The sequence below is a fragment of the Notothenia rossii genome (assembly GCF_949606895.1).
Source record: "Notothenia rossii genome assembly, chromosome: 11".
Classification (NCBI taxonomy): Eukaryota; Metazoa; Chordata; class Actinopteri; order Perciformes; family Nototheniidae; genus Notothenia; species Notothenia rossii.
In genome coordinates, this window is record NC_136910.1 from 49,016,142 (window position 1) to 49,034,974 (window position 18,833).

Consider the following 18,833-nt stretch of genomic DNA (forward strand, 5'->3'; position numbering starts at 1 on the left):
CATAATTTATGACAGACACACATATACACTCTGTCTAATATGTTTTCCACAAAAAAGGATAAATACAGAAGTGAGGGGAAAATCTGAAAAAAAACGATAATGTGAGCTATAAGTAAAATTACCTTTAAGGTATTAGGACTTTCTGGCCCCATTTCTTATATGTGCAAAAATCAAATTGGTTAGGGAAACAAACACAACCTCTCAAATCACACAAACATTGCCCATCAAGTCCCAACACACTCGGTGGTGTGAGGAAGTAATGGACCCAGAGGTGCAGCTGCATCAGAGGGACCACGGGGCAGGCCAGGAAATACCTATCCTGTTGGCTGGGGACAACAGCTGGAAATTAGCAATGTTGGCTAAAGATGCCCCATTTACTGTTTTTTGTGATAGTTGATCAATAGGGACTGTCCACGACACTGTAAACAAATAAACTAAAGAGTGAAAACGCTATTTAAAAATAATTTCACACTCTAAACTCTGTTGCTGCACTGTATCACTTTTAATTTTGATATATAAACACATTTAGTCGTATTTTTTCTCTTTCTGATTCTAGAAAAGAGGTGGCCTTGTGGCTCTAATCAGATGTAACCAGGAAGTTCCCTCATGCCCTCTTCTGACGACGCGGCTGTAGCATCAATAGAGTCAAATGTGTTGTTATAACTTAAACGTCCCTTATTATACTGTTTTTCATCAATACATTATAGGTCTCAGATATATACAAAAAATGTCTCTGAAGTGTTGGCTCTAAACAGATCATGCATTGTAGCATCCCATAAACCCCTCTGTTTCAAAAGTGCTGATTCTCTGTCTGTTACTTTAGATGAAAATAAGGAGCCACTCCCCACGCCCCTCTGAGAGATAATTGGTTAAAAAGAACACATTGGTGCTCTAGGAGGAGATTCAGGTGATAAGGTGGGGGGCTCACCTTGGTTCGTTATTGGGTAATGGTTACACATGCCAAAAAAATCGTTATGACATCATAAAGTGGCCAAAATCTGATCAGCTCATTTTCAGACAGGTTTTTATAGAAATGGATCAGGACAAAAAGCGAGTGAATCTCTTTACACATGTTTATGTATAAAAGACATGAAAAAGTGGATTTTGCATAATAGGTGACCTTTAATATTGCATTAATGTGTCCCTCTCCTCTCCAGTGAAAAACGTGGTGGGTGCTACAAGGCAGCACTGCAGGAGTTTCACCGCAGTGTTTCCATGAAGGTGACCGGCTCGGTTTGTATTGCTTAAAAAATATATTATTTCAGTTGGAGAAGTGGATGACTGAAAATGTAAAACCTATATATAAATATGACTATATTAAGTAAAATTACCTTTAAGGTATTAGGACTTTCTGGCCCCATTTCTTATATGTGCAAAAATAAAACCTGAATTTCAATATATATTGAATGTAACACTTTTATTATCCAAATATCAATACAAACCTTGAATGTAAAACCCTGACAAAATGTGCATTACTGCGGTGAAAGGCAATGACAGTATTTCTGTAGTTTGTTTTTAGCCCCTGCACGACTTCACAGGATGTTTCACAGCTATCTGGAACCTTCTTTCGACTGTTTTGAAAAGCTTTCCTAAAATCAGCAACCAGCCTGTTGGTCTGGAAAATGTAAAAATGACAGATTCACACTCCCCTGAGATTGTTTACACAACAACTGTCCATTTATCAAAGACTTAAAAGAGAGGAACTGGGAGAGAAGTGGGTCTGACATGAGTGTGTGTTGTTTGAAAGCCTTGTGCCACAGGCAGCAGGAGGACGAGGACGAGCGGTAAAAAGGTCAAGACTCCGGTTCCAGGCGTGGAATGACTGGGAGGATGAGGTTCCCAAACGAGGAGTCCTGAGTGATGAAGAAGCCCGATGAGTGTGTGTGTGCATGCTGCAAGAGAAGGCACAAACACGGAATATGGAAATTAAACAAAGTGACATTGTTTTTAAAGGTGCTGGTAGTATTTGTATTTGGAAAGAGCTAAGCTTGCTGTATCCCCATTTATGGTCTCTATGCTAAGCTAACCGCCTGTTTGGCAAAATATTCTTCGAGACTTTATGGCTTCATGATAGCATCCCCATTTATGATGGTGATTGACAAACATACATTGGAATTAGGATGAGTCATTTATGTATTTGTTTTTAGGATGAGTCATTTTTATGTATTGTTTTTTTACATCCATACTAACTTGTTGCACAATTGGTTTCCGTTTGTGTAAAATAACAGGAAGATGAATTGGTTTTTGACTCACCTGCAGGGCAGCTTTTTGCTGGGCAGCGATGTGCTGCTGTTCTGCGTTGTCTCTGAACTCTTTCAGGTTTGGTCTGGACAGCGAGATGCTGCAGGATGAGAGAGCTCAAATTAGAATATTGACACTAAGGATATACTATCTCAATGCTTAATACCTGGAAACTCCATGACAGGAAACATTGCTTACCTCGCTCCAGGAGTGTTCAACAACCTTCTCCTCTCTTTCTCCAGCTCTGCCAGGATCGCCACCCGTGCCTTGTTTGGGAAAGCTAGATGAGAACAAATAAGAGGAATATATATAAAGACCATGGGGATAGAGAGAGGGGCTGAACAATCTATTGACAGGCAACACTGCAGATGAGAGTTTAATGCAAAATGACTGTGACTTGTATGCACTGGCAGTATATAGGATTTCTAGAGACTTGATTTCATGCATTACATCCCAGCTATGGACTACAGAACTTTATCAATGTGTAGCTGTGTTTCCTGAAGGGGCCCCAAAGAGCAAAGGGGGGTGAGCATTCATAGCTACGCCCCTGCAGATATAGCTCAATAAAGACAAAGACCTTAAACACCAATACCGTTTGTTCAATAATAATTACCTTGTCCTGGTGGATTTGTAGCCATGTCGCCGCAGGTAAAAGGAAGACAGTCAAAATGACAAATTATAGAAAGGTTTCTATTAATGGTATTCGTTTTATTTGTGTGTGTTTCCTTCCTCCCAGCTAATGTTGCACTGGTGGATAACGGACAACGATAAAAGTCCCCTTGGGTGAAACGTATAACTTAGACTGGAGCTGGATAAACTATACAGAAGTTACAGTTGTAACAATAATTGTTGTAACAGTATCTGAAGGATTAAAAGACGATAAAACTCTTGCTTATGTACGGTTAATGAGTCGCATTTTGCCTCTGAAAGAAGTACCGGGTTTTCAGCTAGGTTGGTTAGATATAAGTACAATGAAGATGTCTCACTCTGCTCCTATGTTCGGTTACCAACATTGTTATCAACGAGAACCAAGAGAAAGGCTGACAGAGGAGGGGAAATGAGCATGTTGAAATTATATTACTACTACAAAATATATTAAGCTCTGAGTCACATTGACTCCCACTTGGGAAACCAGATTGTACTCACTTTTCTTATTGATATGCTCAACAAACCTAGTGCATTGATGCAATAGTTGATACAGTTGTTGGTAGCAAAACATTTTTCTTAAATTGACGAGTTGATTTATACTATGATTTATAAAATACCCGTTTTATACACAAATAATTGGGAATTTTGAAGGCTGTTTAATGTTACAAGCTTATATTGTTACCTAAAACATTATCAGGGTTAGCCGTTTCATCAACAATTCTATCATCATCTCAATAGACGATCTTAAGAATTTAATTCGTTGCTATTTGTCACGTGATTCACATGTTTACATCCGGGTTCGTGTTGTTTAACTTCCGGAGCTGCGCAGTGGGAGTCAGCTGACAGTTGTGGCCAACCAGCGGGTGTAACATCGCAACTTGAAGAGACAGTGAAGGGAGAAAACAGCCTCCCTCTGTCTGTAGTAACCGTATCAGCCACGGAGAACCGGACGGTTGTTAACCCCCGATACCTGGACACGTCCTCCCGCCTCCCGCAGGATGAGTGTCGGTGCTCCGAGGGCCCTGGCCAGCTCGGGGCAGAAGCCCATCACGGAGATCCTCCACCCGCTGTCCGCAGCCGAGGAGCCGCTCTCCGTCCCCGTCGGAGTGGACAAGGTAGGCAGCCTCAGCCGGGGCTTTACCGAAACCTGTTATGGTGCTTTGAGAACAACCAGGGGCTGGAGAAAGCACCTAACTACTCTGTGTACAGTGACCTGATTTCAGGCTGCCACCAGTGTGTGTGGTTGAATCCATCAAGTAGTCCATTAAGTGAACTAATGGAAGTTTAATTGCGAAAACGGGATACACATTAACCGACCCTTCTTCTGGTTAATGTTTATTATTTTTGTGTTTACTTTAAAGTGTTGCTGCCTATGACGGTATTGATTTGAGCCTGAATAGTTTGAATTTGACCATAAATCAGTTTTGCATGTAAGCTTAACCTTTTAGATGGCTATATCTTTAAACAAGGGGGTTGTTTTTTGAGAATACAGCAAAAAAACAACCAAATGCATGTAAGAACAGACAAATTCAGAAACAAAATACTACACACTATGAGTAATGTTTTTTCAATACATTGACTCCAGTTTCCAGATATTTTGCTCATTCTATAAAGGGGACCTGACATCATTATTGGTGTGCTGTGTAAACAAGGATTGATCAAACAAATAAGTCATACAGCTTTTACAATCCTGTGGTTTTACATACAGGAGGAGTGAAATGCTGAGCAACCACTTTGAGTGAAGTTAATCATTGTTGATGATGTGATATGTCTTGAACCTCTACACAAACTAATCTGTGAAGCCTGTATGAGTTCCTCTGTGATCCTGGCCCACAACTGAGGAGGCAATTATGCATCTGCCCCCAGTCTGTTAGCAGAATGTTCTAACAATCCGTCAACACTCTCCAATGAAAGTTGATGGAATGTTTGAATATGGGCCTGGAAAATCATATTTTTCACATTTCATATTTAACCATACGGTGTTAAGAAGTACAACTCTTTAATTTGTTATGTTTATTTGCATGAGGGCCAGATTTGGAGCACAAACCAATGTCACACACCACAGCATCAATAGACTAAACTAATGTGCAACTAATGTTACTAGATAGGCCTTTAAAATACACAAGAGAAAACAGACCAAACACTCATTTTGTTTTTATATGATCTTTTACACCATATATATTGTTTTCCTGCAATATTCAATCATATCCATAAGCAGAGGTTGATGTCCTTAAATGGGCTGCTTTCCCCAGAGATATTTGTCATCACTCTAGGAAAAGCACATGTTTTAAATTAGTAAGATATTAATGGCTCAGATCCATTTAGCTGCTTGGGTCTTTATGTCCTGATATTCTGCATGCTGTCTAGTTAATAAGTAGTTAATGCCATTAGTAACACGTCTGCTTTCTCTACTATGACAGTTAAAATGTCTCCTGCTAAAAAGGCCAATAAAATAGTTATGCAGACATAATGACTTGGTTTCCCTCCATATTTATCAGCCAAAACTGTCCAATATGTTCAAAAAGTTTGAAATGACTGTAAAAATGCAATATTTTCGCTCCACCACAGTATGAACGGGGGTAAGGGAATGTTAATTATTTGGTTATAATATGGCTATACTGTATACACTAGGCTTCGTATTGAAAACACATTCTCCTCAGTGTAAGTCTTTTTCAGATTCTTCCTTAGTGTGTTTGTGTTTGGTTGTTCATTCACAGTGGTGTGATGACGCAACGCCACGCAATTATCTGAGCTGTGATTACCAGTGCAGGTTAGCACCACAGTGTGAAGAACGGCACAATGTCAGCAACCTGTCTCTGTTTCTGTGTGTACACAGCAGCAGAAAGAGAGTGGTGTGAAGAAAAAGTGTGTGTGGTTGTGCAGAGTGTGTGAGAGACAGGGGAGGCCCTTTCTTCACACTGATTTAACTGGGAATTAGCACACAATTTGGTGTTAGAAAAAGGGATAAAGGTTGAACTTGAGCTGCTTTTTTGCACCTTAACCCAGGAGAAACATGTTCTGGAGATAAGATGAAATCAAATGTGACAGTCAAATATTTTTTGAGTTGTGTTTAGATGCTGCAGCCCTGCTACCAAAGTGTTTTGCCTACCTTGTAGTGACGGAGAAACATTCCAAAAATAAGCTTTTAATGTCCAACAGATGTCTTTTTCTAGGGTACAAGCTGCAAATAAGTTAATTAACTTATCCTGTTGCAGTGTTGACATGTTTACTCTTTTAGTTTACATTCTGTTTCCTGTGGTCCCTGTGGTTTGCCTGTGGTAGTCCTTTAGATAGTTGCAGTAATATTTTAATACTTTGTCAAAATTCATTTTTCATCCGTGGATTCCACATGCTGTCTCTTCATTGAAGGGGGAACAATGTCCACATCCTCCAAAATTGTCCCGTATTAATAATAGCTTTTTGCAGCTTTTATTTAACTTAAGTTGGAGCTTGTGGGGAAAATGTTCTCTCTGCAGTTTTAGAAATCCAAAAGTGTGTGTGCATGCGTTTTCACAATAACGTAACTGTGGGAAAGTGTCTTGGAATAGTTTGGCATCAGTTTGGTCGTGATATCGGTCAAACCTGTTTTTGTAAACAAGTTACGGTCTGTGTTGCTTAATGCTCCAATTCACAGGAAACTATCTGTCTTTTCAAAATAACAGTCAACATTTCACAAGGGTTAGGATTAGGAAAACACGCTTATTTAAAAAGGAAAAAAAATGTTCTCCATCAACTTAGAGATGGTACAACAAGCTATTATTCTCCCACAGTTAGAATTCTTTAGCATTAAGGGCCGTTAAAATGTGTCCCCAGCCCAAAAACGCTCCATTTCTCTCCCCTCATCCGTCATTCAATTAGAGAGACAGCAGTCGTGTCAGAGGATTCACCCAGCTCCAACAAGAGCCCCATTGAGAGTGACAAACATATACCATCAGCATCCATCCATCATTCACCACTGTGTTCTCTGTGCACGCAGCAGGAAGTGGGACTGACCAATGGCACGCCGGTGGAGACGTCGAGTCCCGCCTCCACGTCCTCGCTCTTCAACCGGCTGCAGCTGGACGACGACCTGGAAGCAGATGTGCGGGACCCCTACGCAGACAGCACGGAAATGCGTGACCTTTTCGTCACCGTGGACGACCCAAAGAAGCACGTCTCCACCATGGAGACCTACATCACCTACAGAGTCTCCACCAAGGTCTGCTATTGGCCTGTGTCATGGTAGCACTGTAATATAATATATGAAAATAAGAGCTCTAATACTATTATTTTATTATTAGCGGCATCATATTGGTTGTTAAGCATGTACTAGCCCACCTGCCAATCATTTATTTCCCCCTTTGTTATACCCTCTTATGTTTTTGCATTTTTATAATTGTGTTCAAGTTCGATATCTAAGTGCTTCAAGCTTCTTGTCAGCTTGCAATCAGCAGCTGATTCCCAAACCACCGGCCGTATTACAATACTGCGCTGTAATGTTAACACACACAGTTAGTATTTTTATTTCTGGGATATCTAACATGCTAAACTTTCAATACGATAGATAATCCATCTCTGGCTCTTGACTCTTCACAATGCTTCGACCCATATTTGTTGGTGTTTAGCTTTTCAGAAACAACATTTGTACCCAGGCAAAAAGCTGTTTGCTCTCCCAGTTGCTGTGCACAAAGGGAGACAAGTACCTATTTTAACAGAGCACCACAAATTACACAATCTATTTCAGAGTGTTGGCATCGTAACATTTAACATCCTGAAAACCCCAATAGAAGCTTTCAACGTGAAAACTGAAAAGTCATAAGGGATTTATATTCCAGTCAGAGGGCGGATGCGTTCAGGTACTTCTGTTCACCAGGTGGATGCTCTGCTCCATCCTTCACATCTGTCTGACAGTAAGCCACCACTCAGCCTGACAGGACTTAATTTGCTGTGACTTTCAGCAAGGAGTCGTATTTTCCGAGGCCTTTCCTACGGTGTAAATGAAAGAAACAGATTCAGAGCGAGACAGTGCCAGGAGCCGCCCGGGTGGCGTCATGACGACAGTTGCCATGTGCTCTGTTGTGCTTCGGCTCAGAGGCCTCAGACAAATATCACAGCCTGATATGAACACAGTATGTTAATTGAGAGCATGTGGGGGATTTCTATTATCACCGTAGTGTCAGAGAGGCAGCGAGTGCTTTCTCAGCTATATTTCAAGGTCACTAGCGTAAAGAAAAGAAAAAGAAACATGGCCGTCCTCCAGTCTACCTAGGGATTGTGTGCTCTGATGTCTCAAATACATTATCCTCTCAGGTAACATAGCAAATGCTCTCATGTTTGTCTTTTCTCCAGACATCACGGGTGGAGTTTGACCTCCCGGAGTACTGTGTGCGGCGGCGATACCAAGACTTTGATTGGCTGAGGATCAAGCTGGAGGACAGCCAGCCCACCCACCTCATCCCTGTAGGTTACATGACCCGCCCTCCATGCAACCTGTCCTGTTTTCCATCAAGAAACGCTTAATTGACAGTCTATTTCCTTCTCTTTCCTTCTCCTTCAATCTCTGTTCTGCTCTAGCCGCTGCCCGAGAAGTTCGTGATGAAGGGCGTGGTGGATCGTTTTTCGGAGGAGTTTGTGGAGACGAGGATGAAGGCTCTGGACAAGTTCCTGAAGAGAGTTGCCGATCATCCCGTCCTCTCCTTCAACCCACATCTAAATGCTTTCCTGACGGTCAAGGTGAGGCAACACAACAGGGTTGAGATAAAAAAAAATCCAGCGCTTGTCAAATCATCTCTGTCCTCGCCCATAAACAAATCTGTGTAAATGATTTGCCAGGAATAAGGAAACAAAACACACAATAACCAAATTGTTACATTTGCTATTGATACTACAATAATATCGTTATAGTAAATTTATTTTTGGCCACAATAATAGTGTAGTGGAAATCTAATATTGCGACAGTCCTAATCAATAGGGGTGTGTGTGTGTCTGTTTGTGTGTTTTCTGCACATATGCCAACAGTCACCTATTTTGTCTCCAACCAGCCGAGACACAAGACAAGACTTTATTGATCTCTGCGGGGAAATGAGGTTGTTACAGGAATAAAATAATTAGGACTCAGAAAAAAGTGCAGCATCAGCATTTCAGAACAATATAAAATCTACCATGTACTGTAGGTGAAACTGATAATAAACAATAAGAGCAGCTGTAGCAATCCATTCATGTGACTATTTCAGCACTTTAGGTATAAGACAAATATTAGCCTTGATTTCTTCTGATGATTGACTTCATACCACTTATCACAATATGCAATGTCAATTAGGTGTTTAGGTGGCACAAGGTACATCGAAAAACACATCTGCTGCTTCATTCTTTTTATTCTCGGCCTCACGTCTGCAGGACCTGAACAAGCGTCAGGGTCTCGCCCTGCTGTCCAAGGTGGGCGAGTCGGTGAAGCACGTTGCCGGGGGTTACAAGCTGCGGGCGCGACCGGCAGAGTTCTGCGCCATGGGAGAATATCTGGACACCTTCAACCAGAAACTGGGAACCATCGACCGCATCGCTCAGAGGATCCTCAAAGAGCAGTCAGGTAGCAACAGAGGAGACTGAGCATAATGAAACGCACTCTCAAGGTTCACGATTCTTCCTTTTTAAAACACATTTCTTTGGAGCCTTTTATTGGACAAAAGTCCTTTTTCTAGTTCTAATAAGTAAAAATAAGCAACAAAGGGGGCTTGCAAATGGTTTTAAACCACTTCATTGATTGATTTGGTTATTAAAGAGACAAGTAAGAGAGGGATGATTACAATGAATTACAAATGAGAAAAGTATTCCATTCAAATAGAACTTCAAATATGTCTAGACAATCATTAAACAGCAACAAATTAAATCAAAACCTGATTAAATATTTCAAAATGAACAAAGGAGCTGTTGGGAAATAATTGTATATCAATGTGAAAAAAAACATAATAATACCTACATCCCCAAATAATTGTAACGTATGTTTTTAAAGAGGCAAAACTATTAATTTTTTTCAATTGTTATTCCTTCATCTCTTTTTATTATTTACCAATTCTATTACACACATTGTGACAAAAACTTAACATAGTAAAAAAATGGCCTGGGTGTAGTAAGCACTTCCTGGCTGGAGAGCTGAAGCCACTCTTTCACTTCACTTTGCAAAAGTATTTTAGGCAGCAGGAAGCAACATTTTGACACCTGTGTGTGCTGATGGCAAAACAGCCTCAAGTAGTACTCTCTGTCTATACTCTGCCCCTCTTAAGCAGTTATTGGTATGTGCTAATTTACATTCTTCTTGTGGTGAGCCTATATCATGCAATGGTTCAGTCTGAAGCTAGGCGGTGGCTAACGCTAGCTTGTGTGGCTGTATCTGCAGTGTTGACTCAGTGCTGTTGTTGCAGGAGAACCCGCAGACCTTTGGCCTTCTGGGAGCACGGTTGATGCGGTCCTAACTCATGCATGACAAGTGATCCTGTAAATACCTGACATCTGCCGGGGGAAATGCTCGTTGTGACCATCTGTCAGGGTTTAAACGTGTTGCAGTCTGTGGCCTTAGAAACCCGCTGCGCAAACGTTTCCATGTTGGAGGAGATAAGATGGAAACTCAGGAAACTGTAGATAATGGAGGCCTACGAGCTGGCTTGGAGTGTACAAAGGAAAAAGGGAAAAGAAAATGATATGCGTAGCTTGACTCAGCAGCCCTGTGTTTAACCATGACATTTTTTGAATGTGCAATTTACCAAAATAGACAACTGAACACCCCTTTCTCTCCGTATTGAGGATAGAAAGTTCTGCTTTGATTGGTTTTCCGGTCCAGCCGTGTCTTGTGAAGCCACAGAGATATAAACACTGGTTATCTACAGGTCACTAAGAAGGAAAAAAGAAACCCAGCAAAAATAGTTGTCTAAAGCATGTGAGGTTCTTGGGGGGGCGAACAGGGGCCAGTGCCCCTGTAACATGGACCTTGGACCCCCCTGTGGACCCCCTACAAAAGAATACATCTATGATAATGCAATCCATGTAAAATACTAAGTTACTGTGCTCTTACCTGGGCCAAAGTTAACAGGATTTATTTTTGTTCAGTAATGTAGTTTAATAAGTTGGAACTAAGTTACTGAAACAAATGTTGTGACTAAAACAAATCCCAACAAATATTAAGAAATAAAATAAAAACAAAGTTTGGCTGCATAAATAATGTATTTATTACCCCCAAACTTCTTTTAATGTTCTGTATCTTAGGCCAAAGTAACAAAAAAACAAGAACAAAAAAGTAATTGACACAAACTCTGTTACTAAATCAAACACCAATGATGCTATTTTATGTTTTTTTATGCGCAATGACTTTAAATGAAAAATGTTAAAATCTCCTTGTTCCTGCTTTAAACGGGCCCCTCTCATTAAATGATTGGCCCCATCAGTAAAATGTGTGTAGAACCGCCACTGCTCTAAAGGGAAGAAGACCTTAACTCCTCTTCCCCCCCCCCCCCTCAGAGTACCTGACGGAGCTGCGTGAGTACGGCGGTGTGTACTCCAGCTGGGTGGGGTCTGAGGAGGAGCTGCAGCGCCCCCTGGAAGGCGTGGCCGGCTGCGTGACCACGAGCTGCGCAGCGCTGGAGGACCTCGGGGACAACATGAGCCTGGACTTCCTGCCTGTGCTCCGAGAGTACGTCCTCTACCTCGAGTCCATCAAGGTGAGGGGGGGGTCGTACAGAACCGTTTATTGTGATGTAATCCAGATCCTAGTGGCAGACCACTGTATTGCAACAACAAACAAAAAAAACCTTTGGCCTGAATTAACCTTTAGACTTTTAGGATAAAAAAAATATAGATAATTCATATTTGTATACATGTAGTGTTATTAAATAGAAATTAGAGTAGATTTTTACTTTTCTCTTGTCTTTATTTGATCCCAGCAACACATATCAAAAATATTAAATGAGTACTGTTCATAAAAAAAAAGGAATGTGATTTATATAACGCATACAATGCCCCTATCCAACTTTTCTTGTACACATACCATTTTGAATGATCAGAATGAATTAAATAAAAACCCACTTTATCAATTGAAAATATGTGAGAAAGCTGTGAGCAGCTCCTCCATTTCCTTTCCCTTGCATCATCAGCACATAGTTCCCTTCTTCAAGCTGAGTTGTCTTTTTCCCCTAGAGGAAATAGCATCTGATATTCCGCATGTGTCATATCCTGTATCCACCCCGCTCCTAAATCATCTCTGTTTAAGATTTGCTTACTATTTTTGTTTGCAGAAATATTACAGTGTCAGTAGACATCCCGCTTACTGTGCTAAATAAAACATTTTTTTTTTTTATGGTTGATTACAGAATGTTTTGAGGAAGCGAGACCAGAGCCAGGCGGAGTACGAGGGCCGACTAGAAGCAGCCATACTGCGCAAACAGGAGGACAGAACGCCAGTAAGCCGCTGCTGCCATTTCCTTACGGCCCGTCTACACTACAGGCATCAAAAAATCTTGAAACTGGGCGTGTCTGAAGCTTGGCGATTTTTTGCGAGCAACGCGACCAACAACCAATCACATGAATCTCCCGCCCCCGACATACAAAGCAATAGCATTGTTAAAACGAAGTAAACTGGATATAAACTCTCCAAACAGGCGAAAAACCTACCAGTTTCACCCACTGTCTCTGCCACCTCCCTCCATTTGTCAAAGTTGAACATTGTTCAACTTTTGATGCCGATAGATGCTCGTGATGCTTGCAAAGCCATGCTAAGCTCCCCACAATGCAGTTCGGCGAAGATTAAAAATATTCTACGTCACCCCATTCAAGTGAATGGGCGAAGCGTTGAAAGCATTTTTCGATGCCTGTAGTGTAGACGGGCCGTTATGTGTCTAGTTTTCTAGAGTTCACGGTATAACTGTATGTGACCATTTGTATTATAAAGAAAGGGAGTGTTTCAGACAGCAATTTTCTTCAGAAATCAAATGGAAAATGGAAAGAAGGCTGAGTAATCCCTTCAAAATAAAAGCTTCTTTGTCCATACACAATACTAACACCACACAGAAAGGTATTCAGGATTTTAGACTTTGAACATCTTTCCTTTTCCAACAATCCCCCTTCCTTCCATAACTCCGGCTCCACCCACACCCCTGTGGTTGAAGCCCTGCGACCTGTAGTTTTTTAATAATGTCCCCTGAACGCCCCTGTAGCTTTAGTTCTCTCTCTCTCTCTCTCTCTCTCCGCAGATGCCGCTGGAGGTGGAGAAGTGCCAGGACAAAGTGGAGTGTTTCAACGCGGACCTGAAGGCCGACTGGGAGCGCTGGCAGAGCAACAAGAGACACGACTTCAAGCAGCTCCTCACCGGCATGGCCGACAGAAACATCAACAGCTATGAAAAGGTAGAGCACCAGGAAGTGACCTCAAAACACTGCAAAAGCAAGGACATTCACACAAGTATCGTATTGTAATTATTGATCGAGCATTTTTGTAGTTGGAACAGAAACTGATGTATTCTGTATTTAGTGAGAGCACCCAGGCCTCTGTTGTAGACTTTTTCTTTTAGCTTTTTCCACCCATTTTCAACTGTCAGTGGAGAAAATAGTGATTAGCATGGCTGAGTGTTATTATAATTTTTTTTTATAATGATGCCATTACAATATCTGAGATCCCAAATGTTTTAGATTTCTTCAAACAGGTTTCTATAGAAAATTGAAATTGGCAAATTGGTTGGAATCGTATTAAGCAATATCTGATACAGCACAAATGTCAAACATATACTAGTTCAAGATTTTTCTGTTAAATATCAAAGAAAATGTCCTGTTTTTGAGCTTTGAAGCCCTGGTTCTGCCAAACAAATAGAAAGATACCCCTATTGGCTAGGGGACATTTTCTTATTTAAAAGAGAAGCTTATTAGCAATATTAGAAGGGTTACATTAAGATGAGTCAGAAATAATTCTCTGCATGCGTAAAATGCCTCAATAGATCCTTTATCTGACTCAAGATGATATTATGTGTGTACCCAACGCTCTGGAAACAATTTGGTTGGTACTTAAGGCAAGGTTGATTTAATTTTTAAACCTATTTCATACACAGACGTCAGTTCAAGGTGCTATACACAATGGAATATAATACACAATTGGACAATACAGTTTGGTATCAGATCCACCAGAGCACTGGCAGAGCTGCAGTGAGATATCAGTTGTTTACTTTCTATTAATCCGTGATAGACTCACTGAACATGAAGGCTCTTATCAGAAACACTATGTACACACTGATACAGTTACTCACACTGACAGCTGGGAGTGTCCCAGTACACCCTCTGACCTCCAGAAGCAATCCATCAGAAACACTTCAATCAATTGCTCAAGGGCACCTAAGACTTGGCAGAAGCTAGATCTATCTCACCAGCCCAAACAGGATCAAATAAGCGACCTTGAGAAAAATGAAGCCTACTGTAATCACACAAACTGCCACCGGTCTCACTTCATCTCCCTCTGTCTCCCCCTCCTCCCCCCTCTGCAGAGCCAGGCAGCGTGGGAGTCGCTCATCACTCTCCTCCAGGACAAACAGACTGAGGACAAAACGAGCGAGACGAGCTGAACCTCAAGTTTTTCTCCGTGTCACACACTCTCCCACGTCAAGGAGAAGCCGGGCTGCAGGGAGAAACTGCCGGACCCTGCCCCTGTTCTCCTGGGGGGGGGGCTTTCACTCTCGCAGAGGTCTGACCTGGGAGTGAGGTAACAAACGGTACATTCAAGGACAGCTGGGAAAGAGGAAATACCTACTATATACAGACTATTTCCTTTTTGTTGTTTTAATGACTTTTTCTACTTAATATTTCCAATTTAACAGTCGGTTGCCATGCTTACCTGTGTTTATTTAACTCGTTGTCTCACTGAGGCATTTTCTGTCTGTTTCCCCATTTTCACATGGAGCCAAATGTGAAGGATCACTCTTCAGCGTTGCAGAAATCAGATTAAATGGTAAAACATGAAGTATACAGAGTGTCCCCAAGAGTTATTTTTGATGTCAGGTTGTAAAAGCTTCAACACGGAAACAAGACTTGCGAAATTCTCTTTCATCTCTTTAAGTTTTGTTCATAAATATCCATAAATAACAATCAACATCCTTTATTTAAATGGCCACATTATGCGTGTTTCAGCCCATCAACTCTTTGTTTTTCAAAGGCATACATTTTATTGTTATAATAAAAATCTAATTGCAGAGACTTATTACAATCTGGGGCATCCAAGATTTTCTACTCAGCCTTTTATTTGCTTTACAGGCCGAGAAAAAGCAGGAAGTTTAGCAAGTTGTGTCAAAGAAAGACAATTTGGGAAAAAAGGCACTGCTTATTCTTGAAAGGGAAACTATAGGAATCATGATTCATCTGTATCCTTACTTGAAGCAAAGCCACATTTTGTGTGGTTGTCTTATCTCATGTTGAACAGAGAAGTCAGAGAAGGGATTTTGTTGGAGGTCATTTTGTGTTTTTGTTTTGTTGTGAGAGCTGTGCAGCAGCACCACCTGGTGGTTAAGAAGTGTTTCATTCTTTTAAAGGTCCCCTATTATACTGTTTTACATCAATACATTATAGGTCTCAGATATATACAAAACATATCTCTGAAGTGTTTGGCTCGAAATACAAAGCCTTAAACCCCTCTATTTCAGACCTGTTCAAAAAGTGCTGATACTGTGTCTGTAGCTTTAAATGCAAATGAGCTGCCGCTAGCCACGCCCCTCTGTGAGCTGATTGGGTTAAAAAAAAAAAAACTCAATGTCGCTCTAGAAGGATATTCAGGTGATAAGGTGGGGGGTGTTACCTTGGTTGGTGATTGCCTGATGGTTGCACAAAGTGGCCAATATCTGATCAGCTCATTTTCAGACAGGTTTTTATATAAATGGATCAGAACAAAAAGAGAGCGGATCTTTTTTCCTGAAACTTTCAGAATCTCTTAACAAAGTGGATTTTGCATAATAGGTGACCTTTAAAAGAAAACTGTGTGCTTCTTCTGTTGATGTCATATGTTGGTTTTGTCATGGCCATTTATCTTCATCAATTCATGCTGTGAAGATTTCTCCAAACTCAGTTGAGGATACTAAATGGCCCAACAGGCAGACCTATCCAATGAAAAGCACAAAGAGGGACTATAGGTGTCATTTATTCTATTCAAACAAAGGAATACTAATGGAGGTCAACTTTTTTGTAAAACTTTTTAAATTAAATGTCCTTTTCTCAGAACCACCTGCCACAGAGACTCGTTTAGAGAACGCTTTGCATTGGGAACACGATGGGGCTGGAGAGTGACGTAACACATGTCTGGAAATGATCAGAAATAACCTTTTGGAGGAGAGTTTGAGACTCTCGACTTCTGTTCAAGTTTCCATTGGTGAATTTTTCTCAAAAGTGCTGACACTGACTTCTGGCATTCAGAGGAACCAGCAGCACTGAGGCTTCTGGTCAATCTGTGTCATATTAACACCAGAGGGAAAGATCTAGCAGCACTCAGAGGAGTTTGGGAAATCAGAGCCAGACATTGCAAAAACTGCTTCCTCTGCTTTTAAAAAGTGTAATGTGGAAATGATGTGCTCTTTGGTTCTGATTGTGAAGAGTGGCTCAGCTCTGACTCATGGGTAACATTTAGTCTTTTTCAGATTCAGCAGCGTCATGCTTTGTCTCTTCTCCAAATGTTGCTGATGCCTTAAAATCCACTCTGAGATGTTCTGTAATACGTCAACGTCTAACATTATTTCCTGAACCGGCTTGACTTAGTCATGGTCGTTTATTGCTTCTCCTGAAATTGTTGATCATTTAAATGTCCTTATTTTTCTCTGTCCCCTTTGCTTTACTGCTAGTTCATTACCCTCAACATAAAGTAGTGAACAAATCCCACCAATGATGACCAGGCCAGGCATCTTCCAAATAACATTTACAAACACGCCGATTTGAACTTTTTTCCATTTAATTGCACTACAAAAAGTGTATTTTCCCAACACATGTCATTATTTATTCTGTTTTTTAAAGAGATTCTTTAGCTTAATATCATTTATTTCAGACTTTAGGTGCTGATTTGAATTTCGGGTCCGTGCCCCAAGAGGTTCTTGTGTTTTTATATATTTTAAATTTCCTTCAGTCAGATTCTCTTTGAAAGGCCCTTGTCCTGTTTTAAATGCTGATGTCACAAACTGTCGTCAGTGCAGCAGAGTGTGAGTTCTGTAAGAAGAGAGGAAGTAACTAGTTTCACTACTCGGTCAGTTCTCTTTTTATTTGTTCGTTATGTTTTCCCCTCAATCTTTAAAAAGCATTGAGCAGATGCTATTTCCAATTTGACATAATCAGGCAGCAAGATGGGGAGAAGGTGTACGGATGTACCAAATGTCTGTACTTGTTTCCTTATATTGAAATCCATGGCAAAGAAGTATTCATAAAAAGAGCCTCTGTCACATGAACTGTAAAAGAAGACCACCATTTTGATCAGCAAACCACTGCTTTTAAAGGAGCATTTCCACGTTCATTTAAGGTTTATGTTCCTTTTCTACATTTTCAATCCTTGTTGGGTTGATTTTCACATCTTATATGGACATCCACCACAATTTAAGATATTTAAAATGATTAATCCAGCAGATGAAGTCATTGTTGTTTGATTAGTGACTGCTAGAATTCAGGAAGGACAGTGCATCGCTATCAGGCACTATTTAGAGTTTTGGCTACTAAGAAGCTATTTGTGTTTGTATCACAAGAAACACAGTGTTTTGGTCAGAAGGAATAAAAGTGATTTGAACACTTAGAACCTTTTTGTTTTGATTGTTTTATCAAATGATGGCATCGGTGCTTTTTTGACTCTCCTGCTGTCTGGTGTAGATGAAGTGCCCGAGCAGGAACACTTTTGGGATCATTCAGACTGGATTTTATTTTTTTTCTCTTATCACAATATACTGTATAAAGATAATAATATACCCCAATGTTAAGCTGAATTATATGATAAAGCGGAGTCTATTTTTGTATAAAAGAAGGAGGTGATCATTGTTGGGTTTTTAATGAGCATATGAATAACACAAGGGATTATTGGAGATTTGTAAATTTTGCATAACTGGAATATTAAAAAAAAAAAAGGCTTTTTTAATTTATTTTGATGTTCATTGGAACCCCAACGATAGTAATCTGATCCATGGTGATAATCTGATAACCTGTTCTAACTCAGTAATTGTAAATGTCCCATCTTATACTGTGTGCCTGCTGAACCTTTGCACTATATATGTTGTTCCAACCCATGACGGATATGTCTGCTAAAAAGACATTTAAGCAAAAAACGAAATAATTTTTCATTCACTTGCCAAGAAAAGAAAATGCATACTCAGCTAGGTTTTAGGGACGATGATAGCGGACACATCCTGTGAAGAGTGGGGAGACACCATTTTAGGTTTTTCTTTAATTTATAATCCAATGTTTCCAAGCCAAATGTCCCTGTTTTTTCATCCTGTTTTGGAACCACACATGAATGGAAAAGCTGATCCATCTCACCTGTATGAAAGGTTGAAAATCAGCGTCTTATGAACGTGTGAATCTATCTTTGGTTTCCTCCCGAGTGTGTACTGTTTACGTTCAGCCCTGCATTTGAATGTTAATAATATCCTGTTGTAATTATAAATAAGCTTGTATATTGATGTCGTTTTGATGCAATTTAACTTTACCTCAAATGATTGTTTTGGATATATTGGACCAACAATAAAAAGAAAGAATGCGTTTGATACTCGACTGCTCAGGTTTCTTTTTAGTTTGTCTTTTGTAATATTCATTTTGATCTCAAAAAATAAAATGTATTGTAAATGCACACATGTAAAACTGAATCATAGAAATGACAACATATAGCATACCTAAAAAAGTCATAGTGAAGTATGTTTTAATCATAAAAGTCTGTTGTAAGAGAAAAAAATATAAAAGTCATAGTAAAATATGTTATTAAAAATGCAAAAG

General features: G+C 40.2%; 2 protein-coding genes across 3 annotated transcripts; one reads left to right on the forward strand and one right to left on the reverse strand.

The window, feature by feature from the left end:
- Nucleotides 1-1,398: 1,398 nt before the first annotated feature.
- Nucleotides 1,399-3,220, reverse strand: inip (ints3 and nabp interacting protein). Its single transcript, XM_079659201.1, has 4 exons — nucleotides 2,855-3,220; nucleotides 2,440-2,521; nucleotides 2,254-2,341; nucleotides 1,399-1,892 (listed from the first exon to the last, which is right to left on the reverse strand). The coding sequence occupies exons 1-4, from the start codon at nucleotides 2,877-2,879 to the stop codon at nucleotides 1,794-1,796; spliced, it is 294 nt and encodes a 97-aa protein (XP_079515327.1). The 5' UTR covers nucleotides 2,880-3,220; the 3' UTR covers nucleotides 1,399-1,793.
- Nucleotides 3,221-3,703: 483 nt separating this feature from the next.
- snx30 (sorting nexin family member 30) lies at nucleotides 3,704-18,609 on the forward strand. Of its 2 annotated transcripts, none has more exons than XM_079659419.1 (9): nucleotides 3,704-4,004; nucleotides 6,869-7,087; nucleotides 8,218-8,328; nucleotides 8,443-8,601; nucleotides 9,265-9,454; nucleotides 11,377-11,576; nucleotides 12,225-12,314; nucleotides 13,104-13,256; nucleotides 14,381-18,609. In XM_079659419.1, the coding sequence occupies exons 1-9, from the start codon at nucleotides 3,888-3,890 to the stop codon at nucleotides 14,456-14,458; spliced, it is 1,317 nt and encodes a 438-aa protein (XP_079515545.1). In that variant the 5' UTR covers nucleotides 3,704-3,887; the 3' UTR covers nucleotides 14,459-18,609. The 2 variants fall into 2 exon arrangements, with proteins under 2 accessions (XP_079515545.1, XP_079515544.1); XM_079659418.1 differs by having other exon boundaries at nucleotides 3,706-4,004; nucleotides 6,866-7,087.
- Nucleotides 18,610-18,833: the final 224 nt, after the last annotated feature.